General features: G+C 37.8%; 1 protein-coding gene across 1 annotated transcript in view; it reads left to right on the forward strand.

Moving 5' to 3' along the window:
• vstm4b (V-set and transmembrane domain containing 4b) overlaps positions 1 to 25,427 on the forward strand; it is a 27,885-nt gene extending 2,458 nt beyond the window's left edge. The window contains exons 2-9 of the mRNA XM_056469604.1: positions 1,617 to 1,702; positions 5,062 to 5,374; positions 15,059 to 15,112; positions 17,515 to 17,622; positions 17,754 to 17,787; positions 19,395 to 19,516; positions 21,071 to 21,135; positions 21,233 to 25,427. Of these exons, the coding sequence (XP_056325579.1) occupies positions 1,617 to 1,702; positions 5,062 to 5,374; positions 15,059 to 15,112; positions 17,515 to 17,622; positions 17,754 to 17,787; positions 19,395 to 19,516; positions 21,071 to 21,135; positions 21,233 to 21,364 (914 nt within the window). The 3' untranslated portion in view covers positions 21,365 to 25,427. The remainder of the gene's footprint in view (positions 1 to 1,616; positions 1,703 to 5,061; positions 5,375 to 15,058; positions 15,113 to 17,514; positions 17,623 to 17,753; positions 17,788 to 19,394; positions 19,517 to 21,070; positions 21,136 to 21,232) is intronic.
• Positions 25,428 to 27,002: the final 1,575 nt, after the last annotated feature.

Raw genomic sequence — 27,002 nt, forward strand, 5'->3', positions numbered from 1 at the left:
TATATATATATATATATATATATATATACACACACCGGCCACTTTATTAGGTACACATTAGTAGTACCGGGTTGGACCACCTTTTGCCATCCTTCATGGCATAGATTCAACAAGATAGTGGAAATATTCCTTAGAGATATTGGTCCATATTGGCATGATTTGTCAGCTGCACATCCATGAGGCGAATCTCCTGTTCCACCACATCTCAAAGGTGCTCAATTGGATTGAGGTCTGGTGACTGTGGAGGCCATTTGAGTACAGTGAACTCATTGTTATGTTCAAGAAACCAGTCTGAGATGATTCACGCTTTATGACATGGTGATTTATCCTGCTGGAAGTAGCCATCAGAAGATGGAGACACTGTGGTTATAAAGGGATGGACATGGTCAGCAACAATACTCAGGTAGGCTGTGGCGTTGGCACGATGCTCAGTTTGTACTAATGGGCCCAAAGTGTGCCAAGAAAATATCCCCCACACCATTACACCACCACCAGCCTGAACCACTGATACAAGGCAGGATGGATCTATGCTTTCATGTTGTTGATGCCAAATTCTGACCTGACTATCCGAATTTCACAGCAGAAATGGACACTCATCAGACCAGGCAACGTTTCTCCAATCTTCTATTGTCCAGTTTTGGTGAGCCTGTGTGAATTGTAGCCTCAATTTCCAGTTCTTTGCTGACAGGAGTGGCACCCGGTGTGGTCTTCTGCTGCTGTAGCCCATCCGCCTCAAGGTTGGACGTGTTGTGTGTTCAGAGATGCTCTTCTGCAGACCTCGGTTGTAACGAGTGCTTATTTGAGTTACTGTTGCCTTTCTATCAGCTGGAACCAGTCTGGCCATTCTCCTCTGACCTCTGGCATCAACAAGACATTTGCACCCACAGAACTGCCGCTCACTGGATATTTCCTCTTTTTTGGACCATTCTCTGTAAACCCTAGAGATGGCTGTGCGTGAAAATCCCAGTAGATCAGCAGCTTCTGAAATACCCGGACCAACCCGTCTGGCACCAACAACCATGCCACGTTCAAAGTTACTTAAATCACCTTTCTTCTCCATTCTGATGCTCGGTTTGAACTGCAGCAGATCGTCTTGACCACGTCTCCATGCCTAAAAGCATGGAGTTGCTGCCATGTGATTGGCTGACTAGAAATTTGCGTTAACGAGCAGTTGGACAGGTGTACCTAATTAAGTGACCGGTGAGTGTACATACATATATACAGTGTATGTGTGTGTGTCTAATCCTATTTATTTAAAAGGGGTCTTGTTATATTTAGATAAATCTAATAAGTATATCAAATGTTAAAACACATGCAGATTGACTAGGTCATTTGTGGGGAGGTCTGCCTGAGATCCACCCTAGTAATGCTCTCCAGATGGCCTGTCAAAAAGGCTCATTAAGCAGAAGCAACAGGATCTGGAAAGCCTCTCACTTTTAATATCCCAGCATGCACAGCTTTATAATTCTCTTTAAAGTCTGCAGACAAATTGCTGGCTTACACGGCTGAGACACTGAATAAGGAATTGCCTGCGTTTAATAAATGTTCATCCACTCTGCGTGCATTTTTATTCTCGACTGCTCCGTTAAATGTCACATTGCTCTCATTGATTCCAGATGTGTGTTCATCCATCAACGTCACAGTCACTCCGGCTCCCTTCACGGTGGTGGCGGAAGGTCAAAACATCACCCTGTCCTGTCAGGTGAGCAGTGGTGGATACTTGTCTTGAAGAATATCTAGTCAAATATTATGTGCTGTCATCACGGCAAAGATAAAGGAAGTCAGCTATTAGAAATGAGTTAAAACTATTATGTTTAGAATAGTTAAACAGTGATTGGGTGAAATATAGAGCGAGGCTAATAATTCATTAATTAATTCTGACTTTAATTGTATATACAAGTTAAAAATAAAGTAGTGTCTGCAGATTGAAGGAAATTTGCAGTAAAAGTACCGATACAGCACTAAAAATGTACTCAAGTGATAGTAAAAGTACTAAAGAATCTAACTAAGGATCTGAGAATCCTTGTAGCAAACTAAACAATCATTCATTTGTGTTGTGTTTTACTTTCATTTGTTTATATTCATTTATTCTTTATTTAATTATTTCATTTAATCATATGATTGTTAGTCATTTTATAATTATAATTTTATTGATTATTAGTTAATGATTTAATTATTACTATTTCATTAGTACTATTTTCCTATTATTATTGCTTTATTACTATTATTATTATTATTATTATTATTATTATTATTATTATTATTATTTCATTTTTCCATGTTGTTATAATCTTATGACCGTGTGGATTCATGTGACACTTGTTTTTAAGAGTAAGAGATTAGAGAATGTCTCTATTTCAAGGTCTGTAGTGTGACTGTAGTAATTTTCCATAGCTGTTGCTTGTGGTATAATAGCAACTGTTGGATTTATCTTGGTCAGACGAAGACTGAGCATTGATTCATACACAACTAAGATTATTCCATAAACTCTGCTCTTTCTTCATCATCATTACCCAGCAGACATTTGACTTTTCGATTTTTTAAAAGAAGATGTCTATTACCGTACGTTCACACCGAAAGCGGCGAGAGCGTCAAAGTAGCCGGAAGTCATTCAATGAGAGCTGGTGGTGATAAACGGCGAGGAGCAGCGCGGCGCATCTTCGCCGGTGTGGGCGTCGAGGAGAGTTGAAATCAAGTTAACTTTATGGTAATGAGCTATGACGCGGTTCAGCGGCAAGCAATCGGAATGAGAAGTCCACTGCTTGAGAGGAGTTCAGAGAACACAGAGCTGTGAACTTTGTTTCCGACCACAGATGTTCCCAAGGGGTTTGATGATTGCGGTCGCCGGATTTTCAATTATTTACAATGTTTTCTTACAGGAACATGCATTAAATAAGTTACTGGCAGGTTACTGATGTGCATTAATGTTGTAGATATTTATCTTTAAAAAAGCGGGAATCTCACGCGACAGTACAAAACAGTATTGCTGCTTCAGGATATTTCAGACATATGGATATATTGGTTAATTAAGTGGAGCAAAGCAACTCGATCTTTCATTGTTAAATAAATTTGATAAGAAGTGCGCAACATTTTCACGCTAGAAAGCATGTTTTATGCAGGAATGTAACTGATATGCTGCAACGGCCCCTTTAAATACGAGATCAATGTAGCGAATTTTGACGCTCTCGCCGCCGGAGCTGAAGGCAGACACTTATCGCCAGGGCGGCCAGAGCAACCTGTGACGCTCTCACCGCTTTCGGTGTGAACGCACAGTTAGACATCTAAACAGTCGTCTTGGCTAAAACAAGATTAAATTTGGGCTGTCAGTGAAAATCTAGTAGACGTCTAAGAAAAGGCCAAACTAGACTAGTCATCAAATAAACAGAAATGAATGACTGCACATATAAAGTCTGTCTAATCTGTCTATTTGACGACTAGTCTAGTTTTGAGCTATTCTTAGATCTCTATTAGATTTTCACTGACAGCCCAAGTTTAGTTATGTTTTAGCCAAGCTGTCTACGTTTAGATGTCTATTAGATGTCTTTTAAACACCAAATTGTTTGCTGGGTACTTAGTCTCCTGCTTCTGCTCCAATCTGGCTTTCTCAGTCAACTCCTACATTGATACGATATTGTTAATTCAGTTGAATACAGGTTAACATGTTTGGGTATTGGGTAGCTACGCTGGCTTGTTGTCTGGATACCCAGAGAAACAGACATTTTCTGACAGGATCTGGCGTCCGGGGCTAAATATTATTTATCTGACGTAAAGAGTGTGATCTAACAGCACACATTTAAAAAAAAAAACTTAGTACACTAAGTAACTTAGTTTTGTGCTTAGTACTAAGTACAAAACTACTCAATGGGTGCAGAAACTACTGGGTTAAAATTAATGTCCACGTTTTAAAGACATGGTGCTTTGAAATGTGCATTTTTATTATTTGATGTTTCAAGTAATCTCGACTGAAAAACAAAGAGAGGGCAGGACAGAGTAGCTCCTCCCCTTTCAAAAAAAGCAGCCAGTAGCGTTTGTTTTTATCTTAGCTCTGCCAGTGAGAGTGGCTGTGCTCAAGCGCATTAAATGAAAAGCAAACAAGAAGAAGGGGGCGGGGCGGGGCATGTCAAATACTACAGAGCATTTGATTGGTCAGAAGATTTGACGAGAAACTGCAGTATGATGTGCCATGAATAAAACCGTTGATCCATTTAGGCGGAAGTGACAAACTACAAACTTTACATGTTTATATCAATTTTGTATCTTCTAAACACAAATTTCGTCAATGTTTTATACCACACTGGCTTATAGATATCCATACTGATACTGACATCTAAAAAAACGTTATTTTTATGTTAATATAACAATCAGGCAGAATCATTCAGCAGAAGATCACTGGTTTTTAAAGAGTTCATATCATGAATGTGGCGATTTTGTAATGGTGCGACCAAAAGCGCTTGGGCTGGCTACACTGCTTGCTTTTTCTTTCTTTCTTTCTTTCTTTCTTTCTTTCTTTCTTTCTTTCTTTCTTTCTTTCTTTCTTTCTTTCTTTCTTTCTTTCTTTCTTTCTTCTTTCTTTCTTTCTTTCTTTCTTTCTTTCTTTCTTTCTTTCTTTCTTTCTTTCTTTCTTTCTTTTTCTTTCTTTCTTTCTTTCTCTTTATTTATTTATTTATTTATTTATGCTTGCTTGCTTGCTTGCTTGCTTTCATTTTAATTGTCTTTTATTTCTGTTGTTTTAATTTACAAAATTAATCCTCATTGGACTTAAGAAGTTTGCAATGGCAATAAAGCTTGTTAACAAGTTTTTAATGATTTATAAAGGAATTATGATGCATTGTTTTGTTATTTCATCTTCATTTACAAGTGGCAGGATATTTTCAGCTACTGTATATTTCTGTCCATTCGCATCCCATCCCTTTGTGCCCCCTGGCGGCACTGCTGTTACATCTAACACATTTTCATAATCCATTAGTCCGGCGGCGTCACACACAACAATAATGGTCATTTTGAACTGTCACTCACTGTATATACCACATTGCAGTAATGTGTTACTTTACACCACTGCAGGTGAGCCAGCGGAAGCGTTCGGCGAGTCTGCCGGTGGTTCGTTGGATGTTTCAGCCTGAATCTGGAGGAGAGGAGCTGCTGGTGGCACGAGTGAACATGAAGAGAGCCAAGTTTTACGGGAACTACACCAAGAGCTTCCGCAAGCCCAAAATGAAGCTGACCGTGGTGAAACAGGGCAAGATATTCAACCTGCTGATTGTGAACATCAGCGAGCTGGACAGGGGTGTGTACAGCTGCAGGGTGCAGGAGTTTAACAAGCACCAGGAGCGATGGAAAGCTTCCACCAACAGCTCGGCCTCCACACAGCTCAGAGGTTTGTCTTTACAGCACTAAACGAAGCGTTATGAATCTTTGAGTCAGCTGTCTCAATCCCTTATCAAACTGATTAAACAGGTCAATGCACTCAATATGGTACAGGCTACTCAGAACAGGGATGGGCAAACTCTGTCCTGGAGGGCTGGTGTCCCTGCAGAGTTTTGCTCCAACACTAATCAAACACAGCTGAACATGATAATCAGTGTCTTCAAGATCATTCAAAAGCTATAGGCTACATCCAAAATCGTCTACTGAATTTACTACACAAGCGTTACAAAAGTATGTTCTATATAGTATGAATGTGAGTAGCCTCTGACATTCTACATCCGCCATTGTGTCATGATCGCGTGGCCTACCCGCAAACGTTTATTACATACGGTGCATTAACTAATGCTATTACAAGGCTGTCTGCAATATTCTGCATTGTCTGCAAAATTGTCTGCAAAGTTCTGATTGGTTAGTCGCAACATTCCAAGGCATGTTATTCCAAGATAGCAACAGCTGAATAGCAGGCTCATCCAGAAACTTTGAATAACCTTGACCGTCAGTTCACATTCATTTGTCTCTGTTAATATCACGCCATGTTTACTGTTTGGTGCCATCTTGTGACGGAATAAGGCACAGGTTTCGTTCCTGTCAGCTTTGTGTTTATGACTGTTTGGCTGATCTTGTGACTGAATAATGCGCAGGTTAGTGTATACTCCATCAGCTCTTTTCGTTTCTGTCAGATTTGTGTTTTTGACTGTTTGGCGCCATCTTGTAACTGAATAAAGTGTAGGTTAGTGTATACTCCATCAGCTGTTTTCGTTTCTGTCAGCTTTGCGTTTTGACTGTTTGGCGCCATCTTGTGTCTGAATAATGCGCAGGTTAGTGTATACTCCATCAGCTGTTTTCGTTTCTGTCAGCTTTGTGTTTTGACTGTTTGGCGCCATCTTGTGTCTGAATAATGTGCAGGTTAATGTATACTCCATCAGCTGTTTTCGTTTCTATAAGCTTTGTGTTTTTGACTGTTTGGCGCCATCTTGTGACTGAATAATGCGCAGGTTAGTGTATACTCCATCAGCTGTTTTCGTTTCTATAAGCTTTGTGTTTTTGACTGTTTGGCGCCATCTAGTGTCTGAATAATGCGCAGATTAGTGTATACTCCATCAGCTGGTTTTATCTATGTTTTTGACTGCTTGGCGCCATATAGTGTCTCAATAATGCGCAGGTTAGTGTATACTCCATCAGCTGTTTTTTCTGTCAGCTTTGCATTTAATTAAAGAATTAATAAGCTATTACGGTGTTTAATTAAAGAATTAATAAGCTGTTATGGCTCAGAACAAAGTTACATTTTTTTGTTTTGCGTTGAAATTGCATTGAAATTAAAATATTTCAAAACAGTTATGACAAAGTGTTGTATACTGAAATCACTGGATGCTTGAAGTTTATTACATTTAACGAAGTAATGTTTCGAAACCACCCATCACTAGCCCTAATTCACATGCTGATTTGATTGACTTTTCGTCAAGAGTTTCTCTCATCTGGACTCTTAAACTGTCTCGAGGTTTGAAACATCTGACAAAACACTCGCCACATAACCGACAGATGTCGAGAATCTCTTCGCGTGTGAGATTTTCCATTAAAAACATGTGGAAATGTGATCTAATATTTATGTGCTATATATCTGTCTTTTGGCAGTCGGAGTTGACAGAAACAAAGTGTAATGACAGCCAAACGCTATTGACACTGGCTAAAGAATGGAGTTTTCCTTCGCTGACTTACTGTACAGACAGACAGACAGACAGACAGACTCGGAGGCTGTCACTCTTTGGATTCAAGACAAAATAAGTGCAGATTGAATTTGAGTGTACGCAGAATCAGAAAAAGCAAAGTGAAAAAGGAGGTCAGAGACTTGACTATTAGATCAGAGTTTTCCAGCAAAAAGCTGCTGTGGGTGGCCGTCGCATGGCCTACTTAAAGACACAACTGGATGTTTGTGGCTTTTAGTCCATCTGTGTTAGCTTAAAGTGATTGTTCTGCAGAATTCACTTTTAGCAAACATTTAAAAGTTGCAGTCTTTGCTTTAAGATGAAATTATTGGTTCTCTTGGAACTTGGAGGTACACAAATTTTGGTAATTGTATCTGACCACCAGCATAGACTCAATGAAATTAAAGTAATGGAGGTTTGAGTTATTGATAGCAGAGTAGTTTATTAGTTTCTATTGTGTCCATTGGTTTTCACTGATTATTTGAGTTCACATGGGTCTAATTTTTTGTAATTCCCAGCAGGCACCTTGATGTCAAAATTACATCAAATTGACATCAAACATGACGTCATAAAACACGTATAAAATGCTAATCGATTTTAGATGTCAAAACCTTTACATCTATTTGACATCCACACTAGTGTTGTCACGATACTGGAATTCGAGACCAATCGATACTGAAATTTTTAAAACATCCATTTTCAACTAACATTTGAGCGCTGATTTGATCTGATTTGCCATTGTGTTCACGTGCTCAACAGAAATGACTGTGATTGGCAGTGTAGATCATCAGTTCACCGAACTCACCACTGTTTAACCACAGATACAGCGACACTAGAGCATTTTAAAGCCACGAAGATCAGTCGATTCATCAGCGGATCACTTGCATGTCAGCTTATAAACAGACCAGCTGATCTTCAGGGCTTTAAAACGCTCCAGTGTTCCTGTATCTGTGTTTACACTCAGTAAACAGCGGTGAGTTCGGTGAACTGATGACCTTCACGGCCAATCACAGTCATTTCTGTTCAGCATGTGAACACAATGCTAAATCAGTGCTGTTTAAGAACGTGCTCAACAGCGTTCAAATGTTAGCGGGAAATGGACGCTTTTAAAATTTCAGTACCGATTGGTATCAAATTACAGTCTCGTGACAACACTAATCCACACATTGATGCCCTTTTGACCACCAAAATAATGACCCAAAAAGTATTATAAGAAATGTTTATTCATCTGTAAGCTTCAATTACTAAGTGAAGTTTGAATTTTAAACTAATTTCGAGATGAGCATGTGCTCATGATTGACCCAGCTGGTCCACATTGGCTAATCATGATCCTCCAATCAAAGGATCCCAAGTCACTATATATCCTCATTTCCTCTCTACAACTATCTTCATCTGGAAGAAACCCCCCTCCTCCCACCTTTATCCAGAATGAGCGGCACGGTGGCTCAGTGACTAGCACTGTTGTCTCACAGCAAGAATACCAATGGCGTTGGGTCTTCACTGGGCCATCTGGTGTTCCTGTGCGGAGTTTGCATGTTCTCCCCGTGTCCGCGTGGGTTTTCCCCGGGTTCCCCGGTTTCCTCCCACCATCCAAATGTGCTCTATATTATAGATAAAATAAGCCTAAATCTTTTTTCTTATGTCTTACTCTCAGGAAGTTCACCTTGGCCTCAGCAGCGGGGGAGTTTCAGATCGACCTGAGCTCAGTCTCCCCTCGCCCTGTGAAAGGAGGGAGCCCTGGGCTCGAGGATACCTTGAGCTCAGGGCTCTCTCCCGGGACAGCACGCCAAACAAGCTATGTATAAATCGTTAGCTAAGTGTGAACTCTTGAATTACAAATTTACAATTTGGAATCCCTAAAATGCATGTAAACTACCTTGTCAAAATGACATCAAACTAGCAGACTTAAAAATACATCAAAATTGATTAATTTTAGATGTTAATTTGATGTCGCAGTCAAATCAATTACCATTTTTGAAGCTTTTTTTAACTTGTTTTGATATTGTTTTGACATCAAGGTGCCTACTGGGCTGGTTTGGTTATGTATAGAAGCTTTCGAAGAATCTTTTCATGAAAAAACTAACGAGTATCCACTATTTGGCTCGTTCGCACTACAGGAATTGGGAAAGGTTTTAGTTTGGGTGAATTAAATGAGCTCCTACTTAGAGACAGTTCACCTAAAGATGTACATCAAATCCTTCTCAAGGAGTTTTTTTGGCTGTGTTGAACACAAGAGAAGATATTTTTTAAAATGTGGGTAAACTTGTAGTCATTTACTGTTATATTATATTCGTTGCCTACTATGGAGGTCAATGGCTACCGATGGCCGAATATACAGTACTTATTTTGTGTTCAACAGAAGAAAGAATATCAAGTACATTTGCAACAACTAGAGGGCGTGTAAATGGTGACAATTGACATTTTCAAGTGAACTACCCCTTTAAGAGCAGGGTCTAATCCAGCACAGCAGGAATTACAGTCACAAACTATACTTGTATGAAAAAAGATGAAAGTTTTACAAGACTAAAACACTAACATCTGCGATCTGCACTGTTTAAAACGATTAGTTGCCTTTACGTAAAATAAATGAGTAAACCTGTTGCTTTTCGAACGATAAGTTGACTTTACTTTAAAAACTGAGTAAATTAGTCAATTATCTATGTGCATAATTATAAAAATTAAGTTATATCAATTCAACAGTTGGGGCAGCACGGTGGCTCAGTGGTCACCTCACAGCTAGAAGGTTGCTGGTTCGAGTCCCGGCTGGGCCAGTTGGCATTTCTGTGTGGAGTTTGCATGTTCTCCCAGTGTTGGTGTAGGCATGGAAGGGAAGGGCATCCGCTGTTTAAAACATATGCCGGAATAGTTGGCGGTTCATTCCACTGTGTTGACCGAAGAAAAATGAATTAATTTAACAGTTGCAATGAGTTTACTCACTTTAAGTAAAGCAAAAATAATCCCTTTTTACAGTTTGCTTCTGTATTTTACATTTGGATTATCACAGAATTGAAGTATACACCATGCCCAATATTTCCAGTTAGCTTTGTGTTCTGATGAACCACACTGTTCTCCGCTTGAACATTGAACACTTGAGTATTATTTATTTCACTATTCGTGTCTCCTGCAGAAATGTGCTTATTTCTGGAGCTCTAGCTCATGCCCAACCAGGGACAAAAGCTCCATTGAGTCATGTGGCTCATATTTGGACACACGAAAAGATCCAGATACAGAATCTTCGGTGGCTTCTGAATGCTTCTGTCACTTTTTTTGCCAAAAGCCATTTGTTAAAAACCTCCCGGATGCATGAATGGAGATGTTTCAACAGAGCAGCTGCGTCTATTGACATATTAATGATTTGAGTTCACCCGCACATCACATTCTGCTCTGAAAAGAAGTAGTGAATATATTAGAGTATGTAAAGTGAACAACATTCTCCTCTGTCTAGGTAATATGAATGATCACGCGCTTGTCCTTTTATTCAGAGCTGACCAGAACAAAACTGCGTATACAACACAAACCCAATTACATCTAGACTTTTCACAGAGATAGCCAATACAGGATACAGTTGAGGTCAAAATTATTAGCCGTCCTGTGATATTTTTTTTAATATAATGATGTTTAGCAGAGCATGGAAATTTTCACAGTATTTCCTACAGCATTTTTTTTGTTCAGAAAGTCTTATTTGTTTTATTTCAGCTACAATAAAAGCAGGTTTTAATTTTTTATAACCATTTTAAGGTCAATATTATTAGCCCCCTTACACAATATTTTTTTTGGATTGTCTACAGAACAAACCCCCCTTTACACAATGACTTGCCTAACTACCCTAACTTTAACCTAATTAACCTAGTTAGGCCTTTCAATGTCACTTTAAGCTGAATACTAGTATATCTAGTCAAATATAATGTGCTGTCATCATGGCAAATAAATCAGTTATTAGAAATGAGTTGTTAAAACTATTGATTAAAAATGTGTTGAAGAAATCTAAACCTAATTGAGGCAAAAATATACAGGGGGGGGGGGGGTGCTAATAATTCTGACTTCAACTATATTTAGATTTTTTTTTTCCCAGACATAACAAAAGCCATACAAAACATCTTCCTGCATTGAATCCGCAAACACAGTCAGTATTCCCTGCTTTCTCTGTGCTACTGTGTATTTAAATCTGCACCACATCCTCCCTCACATGGCAGAGACTCTCTCTGCTTCTTACAAATAGTGTCAGTGGAAAATGTGATCATGTTTCAGGGAAAACAGAGAGTTTTGAGCTTAGTTCTGTGGACTATTTGTTTGGCTGGATGAGCTAAAATCAGAAACACCAATGAGCCCTTTTCACAAGACTGTTATGACGTGTTTAACGCTTATCAGCATCTTAAATCCTTGAAAGTGTTTAATATTTAGATTTTTTAAAAATGTATGAACATTTATATGTATTTATCTATGTATTATGCATATTTGGCTTGTGAATTACGTGTTGTGCGAGGTGTTTGTAATCACCAACCTGGTTTCACCAAGTAGGACATGTTCCTGGATTAACATCTATGTTGATCCTGGAACAATACTACAATCAGCCAATCAGAATTAAGGGATACGTTTACCGTTTATGTTAAGCAACCCAGGCTCCTTAAGGATGAAAAGCACTAAATATGTCCCAGGAGGTACGTTTTTTTTCAGTTATTGTTTTCGCAAATCCACCAGAGGCCGCCGTGTACGCTTTTTCAGATCTCAAATTTCTCTTGCGAGTGCCATTCGCTCCTGCTGTTCTCGTGTAAATCCACCAGAGGCCGCTGTCGGCTGACTGAAAGACTGACAGATCGATCCCCTCACCCACCGCTTTCGCTAAACCCAACCGACAGTGTTCTCAAAAGCATCGATTGACCTGATCACCCCCTTCCCTAAACCCAACCGATAGTGTTTTCAAAAGCTCCATCTCAATTCAGCTAGCGTACATGGTGATCAACTGGGCAAACTGGTAACAGCGGTAAAGTTGTGCACACTGAGGTAAGCGGTCAGCTGGTAGCACGAAAAGAAACAGAATCCGTCGGCAGCAACATACAGTAGCATTTATTTTAAAGACGAAATCAAGTCAAGTCGAGCTTTGTTGTCATTCAGCTACATGTGGGGACATATACAGAGGAAACAAAATGGCGTGTCTCACAGGACAGCTGTGCTACATAAATTAATCAGAAATACAACACTGGACATAAGAGCTATTTAAAAAAAAAAACTATGCATAACTAACATATACTATAAGTAGGCCCACATGGAATCTCCGTAGATTTTTAACTCATCATTAATTCTGTTTATTTACTTGTGTAAATGTGTGTAAATCTATATTTACTCAGTTTTTTAATTAATTACAGTAATAATAATGACTAATATGAAAATGTTCATCTGATTTATGTACAATGCAGTTTGTACAGTAATATTTTCTTTATTTTAGTAGATATATTAAATGAGAGACTTGCTTTGTTTACCAAATAAAGTAAATCTAATTGGATTTTAAAGATTAATTAAAAGTTAAAAATGTATTATTTTTTATTTCACATATTAAGGTTTTTTGGTATGATACTCCCAAAACAATTCAGCAGAAATCCGCAGATTTTTACCAAAATTCTCCGCAGAAATAGCAAAAAAATGTTCACAGATTGACATACTTATACTCCTCACAATAACTGCACTATTTAACATTTGCACATTTAAAGTTTGCACATATTCATTGCACTGATTCACTTATCTGACCTGTACATACCCACTGCACATGGACATTTATAATTATGTTTATCTATCTGCACACTCCTGATTATTAATAGCATCCTGTACATATATTCATTTATTGTAAATCTGTTCATAGCTAATACAACCTGTATATAATGTTCATAGTACATCCATCTGTAAATATCACCATAGTTTTTCTATAACTGCACTTTATAACTTATACCTGTATCCTACACTTGCTGCTATTGCACTGCTGGTTAGACCGAAACTGCATTTCGTTGCCTTGTACTTGTGCATGTGTAATGACAATAAAGTTGAATCTAATCTAATCTAATAAGACAGGCTATACAAATACTTTACATGAAATGCAGCCATCCGAAGCTCTGGCTACATACTTCGCACTCTCCAGAAATGTATACAGGGGTACGTAATCACAATGAACCTGTGCTGCAAGTTAAGGCTTACGGTTAGGTTTATACACTTCTACATGATTGTTATACATCTATTTCTCCTCTCTGATTTTGGGAATAATTTACAGGTGTGGTTGGGTTTAGGGGTAGGGAATAGGTATGGATTACATTTTCCAACAAAAATGATGTTTCAGGATCAACATAGATGTTAATCCAGGATCGCATCGTACTTGGCAAAATCATGACGTGCATTTGTAATGCAGTGCCTATGAGGGAGGGACAGTAAATTTGATACTGTTCTCTCTTCTGATTGCTGTCATCAGTCTCTCACTATTTTAATTTCTTTTTTCTGAAAGTTTTTTCTGAGGTTTTACCAGTCTGATCTCACAAGAAAACGTAAGTATTTTACGTTTTGTCAATTTAGTGGAAAATTCATGCGAATTGGTACGAGTTCATTAGTACGAAATTGTACGATTTTAAAAACTAGGCGTGGCACCTAACCCCACCCCTAAACCCAACCGTCATTGGGGGATGAGCAAATCATACTAAATCGCACGAATTAAATCGTACGAATTCATACGAATTAGCCACTAAATCAAAAAGTTCCGAATTGCCGTGAGATAGTGTTGGGTTTTACTTTATTATTTCAGCAAACAGGATTGTAAAAAACATATTTGTCATACTCTCCCATTCCCTGCGCTCTAAGTTGGACAGCTATGATGACTTCTGCTGCTGAAACACGTGGAAATGTGAAAAGGCTCCATATTCTCATTTTAAACAGAACTGTTCGTCCTGTTTATTTATGCTTGTATGGACCATGTAATCATTCATTCTCTGTGAAGCATCTATGCTAAACTTAACCTTAAATCTTACAAACTAAAGTTAAATATAAGATTACAAAAATGTGTTAATAAGATGAAAATTAGATACTGATTCTGTACAATTCATGCATGAATTCAGAAAGGATAAATCTATGAGAACTGCAGGATAACTATTATTATAAACCGTCCTCCCCACACACAACACCATAACTTTCCTGATTTTGACTGTAACGTAACGTTAATAACAATGTAATATTAATAACATGTGGCAGCACGGTGGCTGAGTGGTTAGCACTGTCACCTCACAGTAAGAAGGTCGCTGGTTTGAGTCCCACCTGGGTCAGTTGGCATTTCTGTGTGGAGTTTGCATGTTCTCTCCGTGTTGGTGTGGTTTCCACAGTCCAAAAACATGCGCCATAGGTGAATTGAATAAGCTGAATTGGCCGTATTGTATGTGTGCGAATGTGAGAGTGTAATTTAAGTGGATTGAACATAAAACAATTAAGTTGTCCTCCCCAAAACAACTGAAATATTGTGTTGTTTCAACTCGTATAACATAAGTAGCTTAAACAATCAGCGAAAGTCTTTTTCTTTTGAGTGTATTACAACTGAACTCTCATGACGACTTCCACTTCTGACAGAACACAAGGATTCAGTTGAACTGATTTGATTCACATGAGCCAAATTTGCACTTGAGTGGTCTACTCTGCACCCAAATAGTTGGTTAAACTTCATCTGTTTGCCTGTCCAGCTCGCCTTAATGTCATCAATGTCTATTTCATGGGTATTTCAGAGCATCACAGTGGGTGTTTGGCACCGTGAGCCAGGAGTGTATCCAGAAAGAGGGAAAGCCTCACTGCTGTCGTCCCACACACACACTACTGCCCCTGCAATTTGCCTGATTTAACTGCGTGTGCCGTGTAATTATGAGGGTCTGGAGCCACAGTGATGAGTGTGCATTTCTCTCTTCTTCCTCTCGCAGTGCATGTTCTCCCAGCCGGCAGACCAAAGGAGGATCTGTGGAGCCTGTTTGAAGGTGAGCCACAAAACTCTGCTCAACCATACTGTCTTAAACTAAAAATAAATAAATCAAATGTGCTAAAGCTGTTCTTTCGGATCTAGTGAATAGTATTCTAATAATAATTAATTAATTATTTATACACTGTAAAAAATGGCCGTGATTTAAACGGTAAAAAACTGTAAAAATGCTACAGTAAAATCCGTAACCTGGTTAACAGTATGTTTCCTTAATATATACGGTGAATAACCGTAAATTGACTTTCCCAGACTTTCCCTGCATGGCACATCACTTATTATATCTTTTTGTTGACATTACTATGGGTCTTTTTAGTTGTTTCCCCATTAGTGATGTACATTAGAGATTTAAGTTACATCTAATGTTGATGCAATGTTTATTTCATGACTTTAATTTTCTGCATGTTACCATACTGGTGTTTCAACACAATCTCACGGCAATTCGTAACTTTTTTTTTAGTGGCTAATTCGTACGAATTCGTACGATCTAATTCGTACAATTTAGTACGATTTGCTCATTCTCCAATGACGGTTGGGTTTAGGGGTGGGGTTAGGTGCCACGCCTCCTTTTTAAAATCGTACCATTTCGTACGACTGAACTCGTACAAATTCGTACGAATTAGCCACTAAACTGTCAAAACGTAAAATACTTACGTTTTCTCGTGAGATCAGGCTGGGTGTTTAGTAGCTGTGTGAATGACACTGAGCTCCTTCTCTACACTGATACACTTTTCTGCTTGTGGGAAAAGTTGCTTGTGATGAGCATTGGTTCATTATGTAACTTTCTAAACACCACACCTGCATATGGATGTGTTAATGTGTGTATCTGTGTAACAAAAGATGTGTAGATGTTGGTCATTCAAAATACAGACATATTACATCTATAAATTAATTAAATACAGTAGTTTACTGTAAAAATGAGAAATTACTCTTACGGTTTGTACAGCATTTTAAATACTGGCAATCACAGCTGCCGTTTTTTACCGTAAATTTTAGGGATTTATTTTTTACAGTGTATATACTGCCTTTAAAACTTAATTCTCACAGCGCTTTACACAAAGAAGATACAGATATAAAAACGAATAACAGTAAAACTTAAACATTCAAAAATAAAATAGATAAAACGTAATATCTAGAAACATAAAAACAAATCAAGAATGCACACTTCATGAATAGGCGAGAGTAAAGTAGTGTGTTTTCAAGGCTGATTTGACCTCCTGGGGCTTGAGTGTCCACATAGATGGACAGCACATTTTTAAAATACTAAATGTTTTATATTTTGTTACAGACATACGGTGTTGTCCTGCAACTGTTTTGCAGCATATGAAATGTCCCAAACACTATTTTTAACTGTCCAAAATGGGGGAAAAAATTGTTTTTACTCTCTGATTGTCAAAGCAAGCTCAAAAAAAATACCATGTAAGATATGCATTAAAAAAAGTCAGGAAAAAGCAACACAATCTCACGGCAATTCGTAACTTTTTTTGTGGCTAATTCGTACAATTTAGTACGATTTGCTCATCCTCCAATGATGGTTGGGTTTAGGGGTGGGGTTAGGTGCCACGCCTCCTTTTTAAAATCGTACCATTTCGTACGACTGAACTCGTACGAATTAGCCACTAAACTGTCAAAACGTAAAATACTTACGTTTTCTCGTGAGATCAGGCTGGGAAAAAGTGTTTTATGTGAATTCGGATCACGAGTCCACATATATGGACATCATTTTTCGATAAAAGTACATCATATCAAAAGATGATACTTAGATTTTTATTCTAATTAGGTTCCAATAAGCCAAAATAGCAAAGAGAAATAAAAACTGCATGTAAAAAACACCCTGGGCCTTAAGAGGTTAACAATTTCAAAGAGTCAGCTTGTTTAATGTTATACGGGAGAAAGTTCCTGAGCCTCTGAGCCAGGGAAGAGAAAGCCCGGTCACCCATTGAGCGCAGCTGAGTGACGGGGACTGTTAAAAGACCAGAGTCCGAGGAACGGAGGTCAGGTGAAGGGGAGTACCGTGTTAAAAGTTCAGACAGATAGTGTGGAGCCAAACCATGCAGGGCCTTGAACTGTATGAGAGCACTGTTCTACACTGTAAAAAGTTATTAGTTGCTTTACTTGGTCACACTTTACAATAACGTTCATTAGTTAATGTTAATTAATGCATTTATTAACATGAACAAACAATGAACAATACATTTACTACAGTATTTGTTCATGTTAGTTAACGTTAGTTAAGGAAAATACAGTTGTTCATTGTTAGTTCATGTTAACTCTTGGTGCATTAAACATCAAACATCATTTGGGAAATATTTGAAAAAGAAAAATTCACAGCAGGGCAAATAATTTTGACTTCAACCGCACATCTATTTCACCCAAATGTGTTTCTCTTCATGTATGTTTCAGATGTGTATCTGTGTGCTGTGCTGGTGTGCTGTGTCGGACTCTTGTGTATGTGCATGTTCACTATAGCTGTGAGCTGCCAGTATCTACAGAGGAAGAGACGCTTAAAAGGTGTGACTCTTGCTGCTGTTTATGTAAAATAGTCTAATAAACAATTATAACGCATCTTAAGGATACTTATAAGGGGTTTTAATTACATGCAGAAGTCTTATCTATTTCTTTTATATGCTTTTATTTGTTAGAAAATTATCATTTGGTCAAGAGTCCACAGAACAGGTAAGAAAAATACTGCATTATTTGTGTATAATGCATCTCACAATACATAGACTCAAAGCTTTACATAGAATGTTAATGTTTATAACGTCTAAATAATTTGCTTAGTTTCATGTTTATTTAGCAAAGTAGTGTTGTTGAGTGATGATATAGATTACATTTTCAACAATACCAAAAAATGTAAAAAATAAATAAAAATCAAGCAGTTAAAAGTGTAGCTTCATGTAAATTTATTGTATGTATGCAAATAAATTTGGACATACCTCTACAGTCCATAATCATTTTTAGAAAGAGCTGGGCAATAATATACATATTATTGAAGTATGTGATTTATGGGTGGCGCAGTAGGTAGTGCTGTCGCCTCACAGCAAGAAGGTCGCTGGTTCGAGCCTCGGCTGGGTCAGTTGGCATTTCTGTGTGGAGTTTGCATGTGCTGCATGTCCTGCGCTCGCGTGGGTTTCCTCCGGGTGCTCCGGTTTCCCTCACAAGTCCAAAGACATGCGTTACAGGTGAATTGGGTAGGCTAAATTGTCCGTAGTGTATGTGTGTGTGAATAAGTGTGTATGTGTTTCACAGTGATGGGTTGCAGCTGAAAGGGCATCCGCTGCATAAAACAAATGCTGGATAAGTTGGCGGTTCATTCCGCTGTGGCGACCCCAGATTAATAAAGGGACTAAGCCGAAAAGAAAATGAACGAATAAATGAATGAATGAATGAATGAATGAATATGTGATTTATTACATTATGAATATGTATCCAGACTGTAAAAAATATCTGTAAATTAGTGGCTTTTCTTATTTTATGATTTCTTGATATTTCTTCCAACAACTTTTAACCTTCAAAATGTTCAAAATAATGACTTTGATGAACGTTTTAATTGTTTAAAGTGCTATATTGTCTGGGTTGGTGTTGTATATTATGCTACAAACACCTTGTAAAGCTGCCAGGTACATTTTCTGTAATTTTACAGACTTATTTCTCTATATATGCACAGTATACTGTTTCAAACTACTAAAATGTCATTAAAAGTCACTTTGTTAAACTATAGAGTTGAATTTTCAACATTAAAAGTCGACAGAGCAGAGATCAACATCCCATAATCCAATTCATAACCATAAATAAATGAAAACTTGTGAATTACAAAATACGGAAACTGTTATTAACAGATATTTTGTAGAGTGCAGATAAAGTTAGATACGTCTCTATATCTAACTATATTTTACAACAGTAAATGTGATGTGTATATCACTGTAATGTATACCGTCTGTATGTAGATGAGCCTGGATATACTTATATATCCAACAGTCACCAAAATAAAAAATCTGCTAGCTTACACATGCTTTATATTGGATATGGTTTTACTGATGAAACGGCTTGGGTGAATGCGGGTAATTAGGATGTACATAACCAACTTTGAATATACTTCATTCAAATTTATAATATAAGTATATAATAATATAGTTATATAAATATAACAATAATTTGATTTGAATTTTCTGACAATATAAAAAACCTGTATAATAAAATACACAATAAAAAAATAAATAAAACAATATAAAATATACAACAGACAATATAAAACGCAAACTGAAAACTGTATGTGTGTTTAGTTCAGGAGAGACGGTCACTAGCGTGGTCAGTGTGTCTCCAGCTCTTCCCAAGAAGGTCAGAAAGTACAAGAAAAACAAAACTGTGGAGCAGGCGGATGTTCCACCAGAGATACCGGCTAAAGGTAGAGTGATATCTCTAAAATAAGCCTCTATATTTCTGCATGCATTAGGGGTGGGACTCTTCATAAATTTGCATTTGAATCACAGTGCTGTAGTTATGGTTTTCGGTTTGATTTGCTTTACATTTTGGCCAAATTTTGCCTATATGCGGCATATATACGCATATATGCAGCGTATATATTTTCATATATGTGCATACAGTATATCCTGCATAGGTTTTATATATGTGCATGTCTTCTCATATAGGTTCTTTCCATGTGGGGTTACATGCATTTGCTTTTATGTTGTAATGCAAGAACATGTCGAATTAAAAAAAGCATGATGAGCTTTGAGAGAAATCCACATGAATGCAAGTACACTGGGGATTCAGATTTACCTTTTTTAAAGGTAAGTGGTTACAAACAGTTTATATGGGCTGAATTTGATGAACAAACACATTAAATGTAGTGATGTTCAGTCTAATATGTTGGTTTACATTCAACCTATATAAATTGTTTGCAAACACTTTCCTTAAAAAAATGTAGTAAATGCAATGAATCATTGTTTTCAGTGTATTGAGTTTCAGCTGGAATATTTAAACTGATTTAGAACTGAGTTTTCAGCATTAACTGTGAACAAGATGCTTGAACATTTGTAGAAATACAAGGTAAAGACTAGATGGGATACAGCTGCAGATACTCGCGTCAATATTGCATAATTTTTGTGGCCCTGCACAACAATACACTCAAAAAATGCTGCTTTTTCAAACTATTTATTTAAAAAGAGCTGAATCAACACAATTCTCGAGGCTATTTTGGGATACCTTAATTACGTTCAATGCACTTAAATTTGTAAAAAGAAGTAAGTTAACTTAATCGATTTGAGTTGGGACAGAGATTTTATAGAACCAAACACTTTCTACAGTGTATTTCATATCTTTACATTACTGTAAGTGGTAGGTGCTAATAAAAAACAATTAAATAGGTATATTAATAAATAATATGAATAATACTCATTATAACTGCTGTTTTTACATTACTGTGAAGTTGGGTTCAGGGTTGGTGTAGGCAGGGGCGTAGCAACCGGGGGGGACGGGGGGATACGTCCCCCTCACTTTTAGAGACAGACCATTTAGAAACAGGTGATTCATAATTATATGAACGTATGATCTCATATAGCTGTCCCCCCCACTTTTAAAATGTCCGATACGCCCCTGGGTGTAGGGGTAGACATTTATAAAATACAATTATTGGGAAATTGAATACATAATAATACAAAGAATTCTCCTTAACTTCTGGCCGCAGCTGTATCCCTCCCTCCTAGCAACTATCGGAATAAAACCATGAGCCGTAACCATAATAACACACCAATGAACAGGTATCCATATTATGGGATCACATACTCCAGTCAAATACCAAAACACTCCCTGTCAAATGATAAAAAATCAATTAAAAACATGAAGCGTTCAGTATACTTGCATACCAAACAATCTTTTTATGAACCGTCCCATCCCTAGCATGCATTATATTGCTGAAGTGCCTAAATATCATTTTAATAAGCAAAACATTCCTTCTCAGCCCCTATTGCAGACAAAACGCGCAAGCCGAAGCTTTTAAAACCTCAGCCCAGAAAAGTGGTTTTGGTAAGTCGCTTCAATGAAACGCAGTACACAGAAGTGTGTTATTTGTGTTGTGGAGCTGCCAATTGTTGTGTTTAATATGTCATGTGTGACCCGACAGCCCAAAATTGCAGAGGAGAGTCTGACATACGCTGAGCTCGAGCTGATCAAGCCACTGCCTGAAGCCAAAGCTGCAAAGACAGGAACCGTGTATGCTCAGATACTCTTTGAGGACAAGCCTGTGAAGCATTGAAACTCCAGAGAAGGACGTTTATTTATATTAACACCATGTTGATTCTGTTCGTTGATGTTTCTGTGTTTTACACGTGCACACTTAAGTGAACTGTACATAATGTATATGCAAATTCTCGATGACTTTATAACCTGTGATGCAAACAAGTTTCATATTTAGCCAATTCCTCAGCTAACTAAGCAAATGAAAGCCAGTATTAGGAGCCATGTATCTGACCTGCAAAAAAGGCGGCATGGTGGGGCAGTGGTTAGCACTGTGGCCACACAGCAAGAAAGTCGCTGGTTCGAGTCCCATCTGGTCCACTTGGCATTTCTGTTTGGAGTTTGCATGTTCTCCCCATGTTGGCGTGCGGGGTGCTCCGGTTTCCCTCAGAATCCAAACACATGTGCTATAGGTGAATTGGGTGAACTAAATTGGCCGTAGTGCATGAGTGTGTGAATAAGTGAGTGTATGAGTGTGTGAATAAGTGTGTATGGGTGTTTCCTAGTACTGTGTTGCAGCTGGAAGGGCATCCACTGCGTAAAACATATGCTGGAATAGTTGGCAGTTCATTCCGCTGTGGTGACCCCTGATAAATAAGAGACTAAGCTGAAGGAAAATGACTGAATGATCTGAAAAAAAAAAACACCGCTTTTTTCCATTGAACAAAATTGTATTCCACCCAAAACTAAAGCGCAAACAATTATCTGAAGGTAAACACCGATAAATATTAGCTATTTAATTGTAATGCAAATTAAATAGCTATGAATTAGCAAACTAATATATTGGTGGCACTTTATTTTACAGTCCGATTCAGCATGTATATAGTATGTGCTTATTACAGACATTATAATATCTGAGTAATAACATGCTACAAACTCTGAACTCACTCTTAACGCATTTAGTTAACGTATAGTATTCACTTGTGAAAGTAATTACTTTTGTAAGTACACATAAATGCATGTACTGTAAAATAAAGTGCAACCAGTTAACTAAATTATTATATTGTGGGACTTTTAACAACAAAAAATAAGTCAACTGAATGTAATGCTCTGGGTTTAATACAATACAATACAGCTTCTGTGGCCAGTGGGTGATTTAATTTAATTTTCTTCCATATATTGATGGTTTTGTTAATAGATTTAGTGTTATTTGAGCTGCAAATTAGTACAATAGTCCATTTAGTTATTCTCTATCTCAATGTGTGGTGTTTCTGAACTCCCTCAAACTTGTCCTGTGTTTTAAATAATGTGAATTTAAATAATTAACACCTGATTAAGTTCTGTTCGTAATAAATTGTAGTCGCTGTTTCGCAGATATGAAGACTTTTAACTGACGAGGCTTCAGTTGATGTTGTAAATATACTGTGCTTGTTGTCACCAGAGTATCCCAAGCAAGAGCTGTACAGGCGCCGCCCACTTTCCAAAAGCAGCAGCAGCTAATTTGCATTTAAAGGGACACACACAAAAGCTGCTCATCATCTAAAAAGAGTCATTCAGAGTATGAAAAATATATAGTAGTATTTTACCTGAATCTTCAGAGATATATTAGACAACAGTAGCGTCTTACACTGCATTTGAACAGGACCACTTTAAAGTCTTCATACATACTAGCGCTGGGAAAAGATTAATCGCGATTGATCACATCCAATATAAAAGTTTGGTTTGACATAATAGATGTGTTTGTACATGATCTATGGGGATTTTTATGCACAACCATCTCTAGAGTTTACAGTGAATGGTCCGAAAATATCCAGTGAGCGGCAGTTCTGTGGGCGCAAATGCCTTGTTGATGCCAGAGGTCAGAGGAGAATGGCCAGACTGGTTCCAGCTGATAGAAAGGCAACAGTAACTCAAATAAGCACTCGTTACAACGGAGGTCTGTAGAAGAGCATCTCTGAACACACAACACGTCCAACCTTGAGGCGGATGGGCTACAGCAGCAGAAGACCACACCGGGTGCCGCTCCAAGAACAGGAAACTGAGGCTCCATTTCTGCTGCCACATTCGGATGGTAGAGTCAGAATTTGGCATCAACAACATGAAAGTATGGATCCATCCTGCCTAGTATCAACAGTTCATGCTGGTGGTGGTGGTGTAATGGTGTGGAGGATATTTTCTTGGCACACTTTGGGCCCATTAGTACCAATTGAGCATCGTGTCAACGCCACAGCCTACCTGAGTATTGTTGCTGACCATGTCCATCCCTTTACGACCACAGTGTCTCCATCTTCTGATGGCTACTTCCAGCAGGATAAATCACCATGTCATAAAGCACCAATCATCTCAGACTGGCTTCTTGAACATGACAATGAGTTCACTGTACTCAAATGGCGTCCACAGCCACCAGAGCTCAATCCAATAGAGCACCTTTGGGATGTGGTGGAACAGAAGATTCACATCATGGATGTGCAGCTGACAAATCTGCAGCAACTGCATGATGCTATCATGTCAATAAGGACCAAAATCTCCAAGGATTATTTCTAGTATCGTGTTGAATCTATGCCACGAAGGATTAAGGCAGTTCTGAAGGCAAAAGGGGGTACAACCCGGTACTAGTAAGGTGTACCTAATAAAGTGGCCAGTAAGCGTATATTTGATAGCTAAACAAAACAATTTTGTTACTTATAGATTTCACTTTATATATAATTTGTATCATATATATTTTAGATCTAAATATAAATAAACATTTTCTCGAATATATGCATGCTTGTGTGTATTTATATATACATACATAATACATATACACAGTGCAGACATATATAATATGTCAAAACAAAGTTTTTTTGGATGCGATTGATTTTTGCAGAGCACTAATAATAAAAAATATACATTTTTCTAGCTTTATTACTTCATTATTCACAAAAAAAAAAAAGATTCCGTAAAATGATTGCCTTTTAACTATAAATATAAACATTCTTACATCAAGATGCATTAAATTGAAAAGCAATTGACGAGATGAAGTGCTGTTTTCTGAAAAATATAAGAAATTAAAAAAATTAAGTGATGTTTTATAAACAAATTTCGCGAGGAGCACGCGCAGAAGTTTTAGTATCAAATACGTCATTGACAATTATTCTATTATCCAATCAGTTCTTGACCAAACCCCTATATATACCAAAAGCTGTCTTACCTGCAGCATCTCACGACTTTAGCATCCCTCCACCACCCCGTCACCTCACCTCTTAAGCACTACAATCCCGGGGGGAGCGTTCTGGGGCCGGGCTAGATACTTCGCTCGAATCCTTATTCCTCTCTGTTTCCTGATAAGAGGAGTAACTCGAGTTTGGGTGTCTTCCCCGAGCTCAGAGCCCTCTCCCCGGACAGCATGCCAAATACGCTTTATTCTGAAACGATTGCAAGTGTGAACTCGTGAAGTACATTTAAAATGAAAACAAAAAATGCTTAACTCAAATATTTAAGGTCAGGAAAAAACATTCAATTCAAACTTGCATTTTTCTGACCACTCTGTCAAGATACTGTTTTCAAATTTACAAGACTTAATAATTTTGCTTCTCATGTTAATTGTTCTTTAGAAATTGATCAATTGTAACTTTTTTGCAGTGACAGTACTTTACTGTTAGAGTGATTTTAGTTTGTTTATTTCCACTAACTAAAGGAAGACTGGCAGAGACTTCTGTAGTAGCAAAAATAAACAAATCAGGCCACAGAAGCTCAACTTGTGTTGAACCCGGAAAATTCCTTTAAATCTGTCAAACTGCTCAAGTCTGTTTGTTTTCCTTCTCATTTTGTGCGACTTCTTTTAGTGGAAGAACTTTTTTGGTCTTAATAATGGAAAAGCTCATGAAAAATCAGGGCGTATCCATATCTGGAACAGACATACCGGCACCACCGATTCGGCCCCTTCAAACTCCAAATAAATACCCCCAAATCTCTTCCTCTAAGGGTTTTAGACACTATCACGTTTTTTAAACTGTGAAATCTAAAGGTTCCTCGCAATAAGAGCCTTCGCCACTAACAAGAACCATCTGTGAATGACGTAAAGAGTCCCATATGCAGAAAACATACTGTCTATCTCCTGTGCTGTAAGTGTACTGTAAATTAAACATTTGTATGTGAAAGAACACGACTGAAGCTCTGACTTTTACTGTGTATATCGATCGCAATTTCTAAATTCTGCATCTAAAAAAGATGTTCAGTTCCTGTGAGGGTTTGTGTGAATTGTGTGATTGCAGGAGGCTGAATTTCACATGTGTTTGTGTTTAAATGGGGGGGTTTGTTCTTGTCAACGCCTCACTTATTAAAGAAGTACCACTGTAAATGCTGGGTGGAGTGAAAAGCATATCTACAGCCTAGCACGTTAGTATATGTAGCTACAAATCTAACAGATGAAGCAGTACATGTGTCAAGACAATTGATTTGATCACTTTTATCTCTTAATGTTTGTCAAATACTGTAGTCCCAAAGGGAAAGTTCACTTCAATATTACAATGCTGTCATAATTAGTGCCATTATAAAACTGGCACTTTTGTAACCGGTGTGTACCGGACCGAATCAGCATATGAATTTCGGTGCCTAATTTTGGTGCCACTGGTGCTGCGACAAGGACGTAAGAAGCATCAAGGGGAGCATCAAAGGCACACATAAGTACAGGTTGTCACACCATCTCTAAACATTTAACTCTAAACAGCTTTGAGGAATACCAGCCTGATCTCACGAGAAAACGTAAGTATTTTACGTTTTGACAGTTTAGTGGCTAATTCGTACGAATTCGTACAAAATTGTACGATTTAAAAAAGGAGGCGTGGCACCTAACCCCACCCCTAAACCCAACCGTCATTAGCGGATGAGCAAATCGTACTAAACTGTACGAATTAGATTGTACGAATTCGTACGAATTAGCCACTAAATCAAAAAGTTACGAATTGCCGTGAGATTGTGTTGGGAATACAGGCAGGCGATGTCAGGCGTTTGTTCTTGTTGCTTAGGAAATGGACGCACGCAGTACAGTGCATTCGGTGAGCGAGAGCAACTCTCTTCAGATCAACACGCATGATTAACACGCATGTTCATCAAATTTGCTTGAACTAAGCGTTCCAAAGCGTATTTTACAAGCAAGGATTCTGACACAGCAAAGTGAAGCAGATGCTTTACAAAAGTTGCGTGTAAGGAGGAAACACGTCAAACTTATTGACACATTTAAGGGCTCATGGAATCAACTTAAAGCACCTGAAATTGAATAAATTTGGGGAGAAACGTGGATAGCGTGGCGACGTTACATTACATTAATCAATCTATGTTTTATAATATGTAAGGCGGGGTCATGAAAGGAACATTCAAAATGCAACTCATGTGAACACCTTGATCATATATTGTCTTATTCAGATTAAAGCAAATCATTAGATCACTAATAACCATGTAAACACAGTCACAAGCCCCAACCCTAGAAAAAAGGAGTTCAGTATTTTGATGACAGCCTTTTCACAGGTTAGCAGTAAGCTAATGTAATTTCATAATGCAAATCTTACATTCATGCTAACCAACAAATGATCAAAGGAAATGTTTTAATGTAATTCAAATATATCAAATATGAATTGATGTTTACTTTAAACTTTAATTATATTGTTCTATTAAAAGATTTTGGCAATTTTGTGGCTCAAAAGCATCGGTTCAGGCACCGTTTTGGCACTGGTACACTG

The sequence above is a fragment of the Danio aesculapii genome, chromosome 12 (assembly GCF_903798145.1).
Source record: "Danio aesculapii chromosome 12, fDanAes4.1, whole genome shotgun sequence".
Classification (NCBI taxonomy): Eukaryota; Metazoa; Chordata; class Actinopteri; order Cypriniformes; family Danionidae; genus Danio; species Danio aesculapii.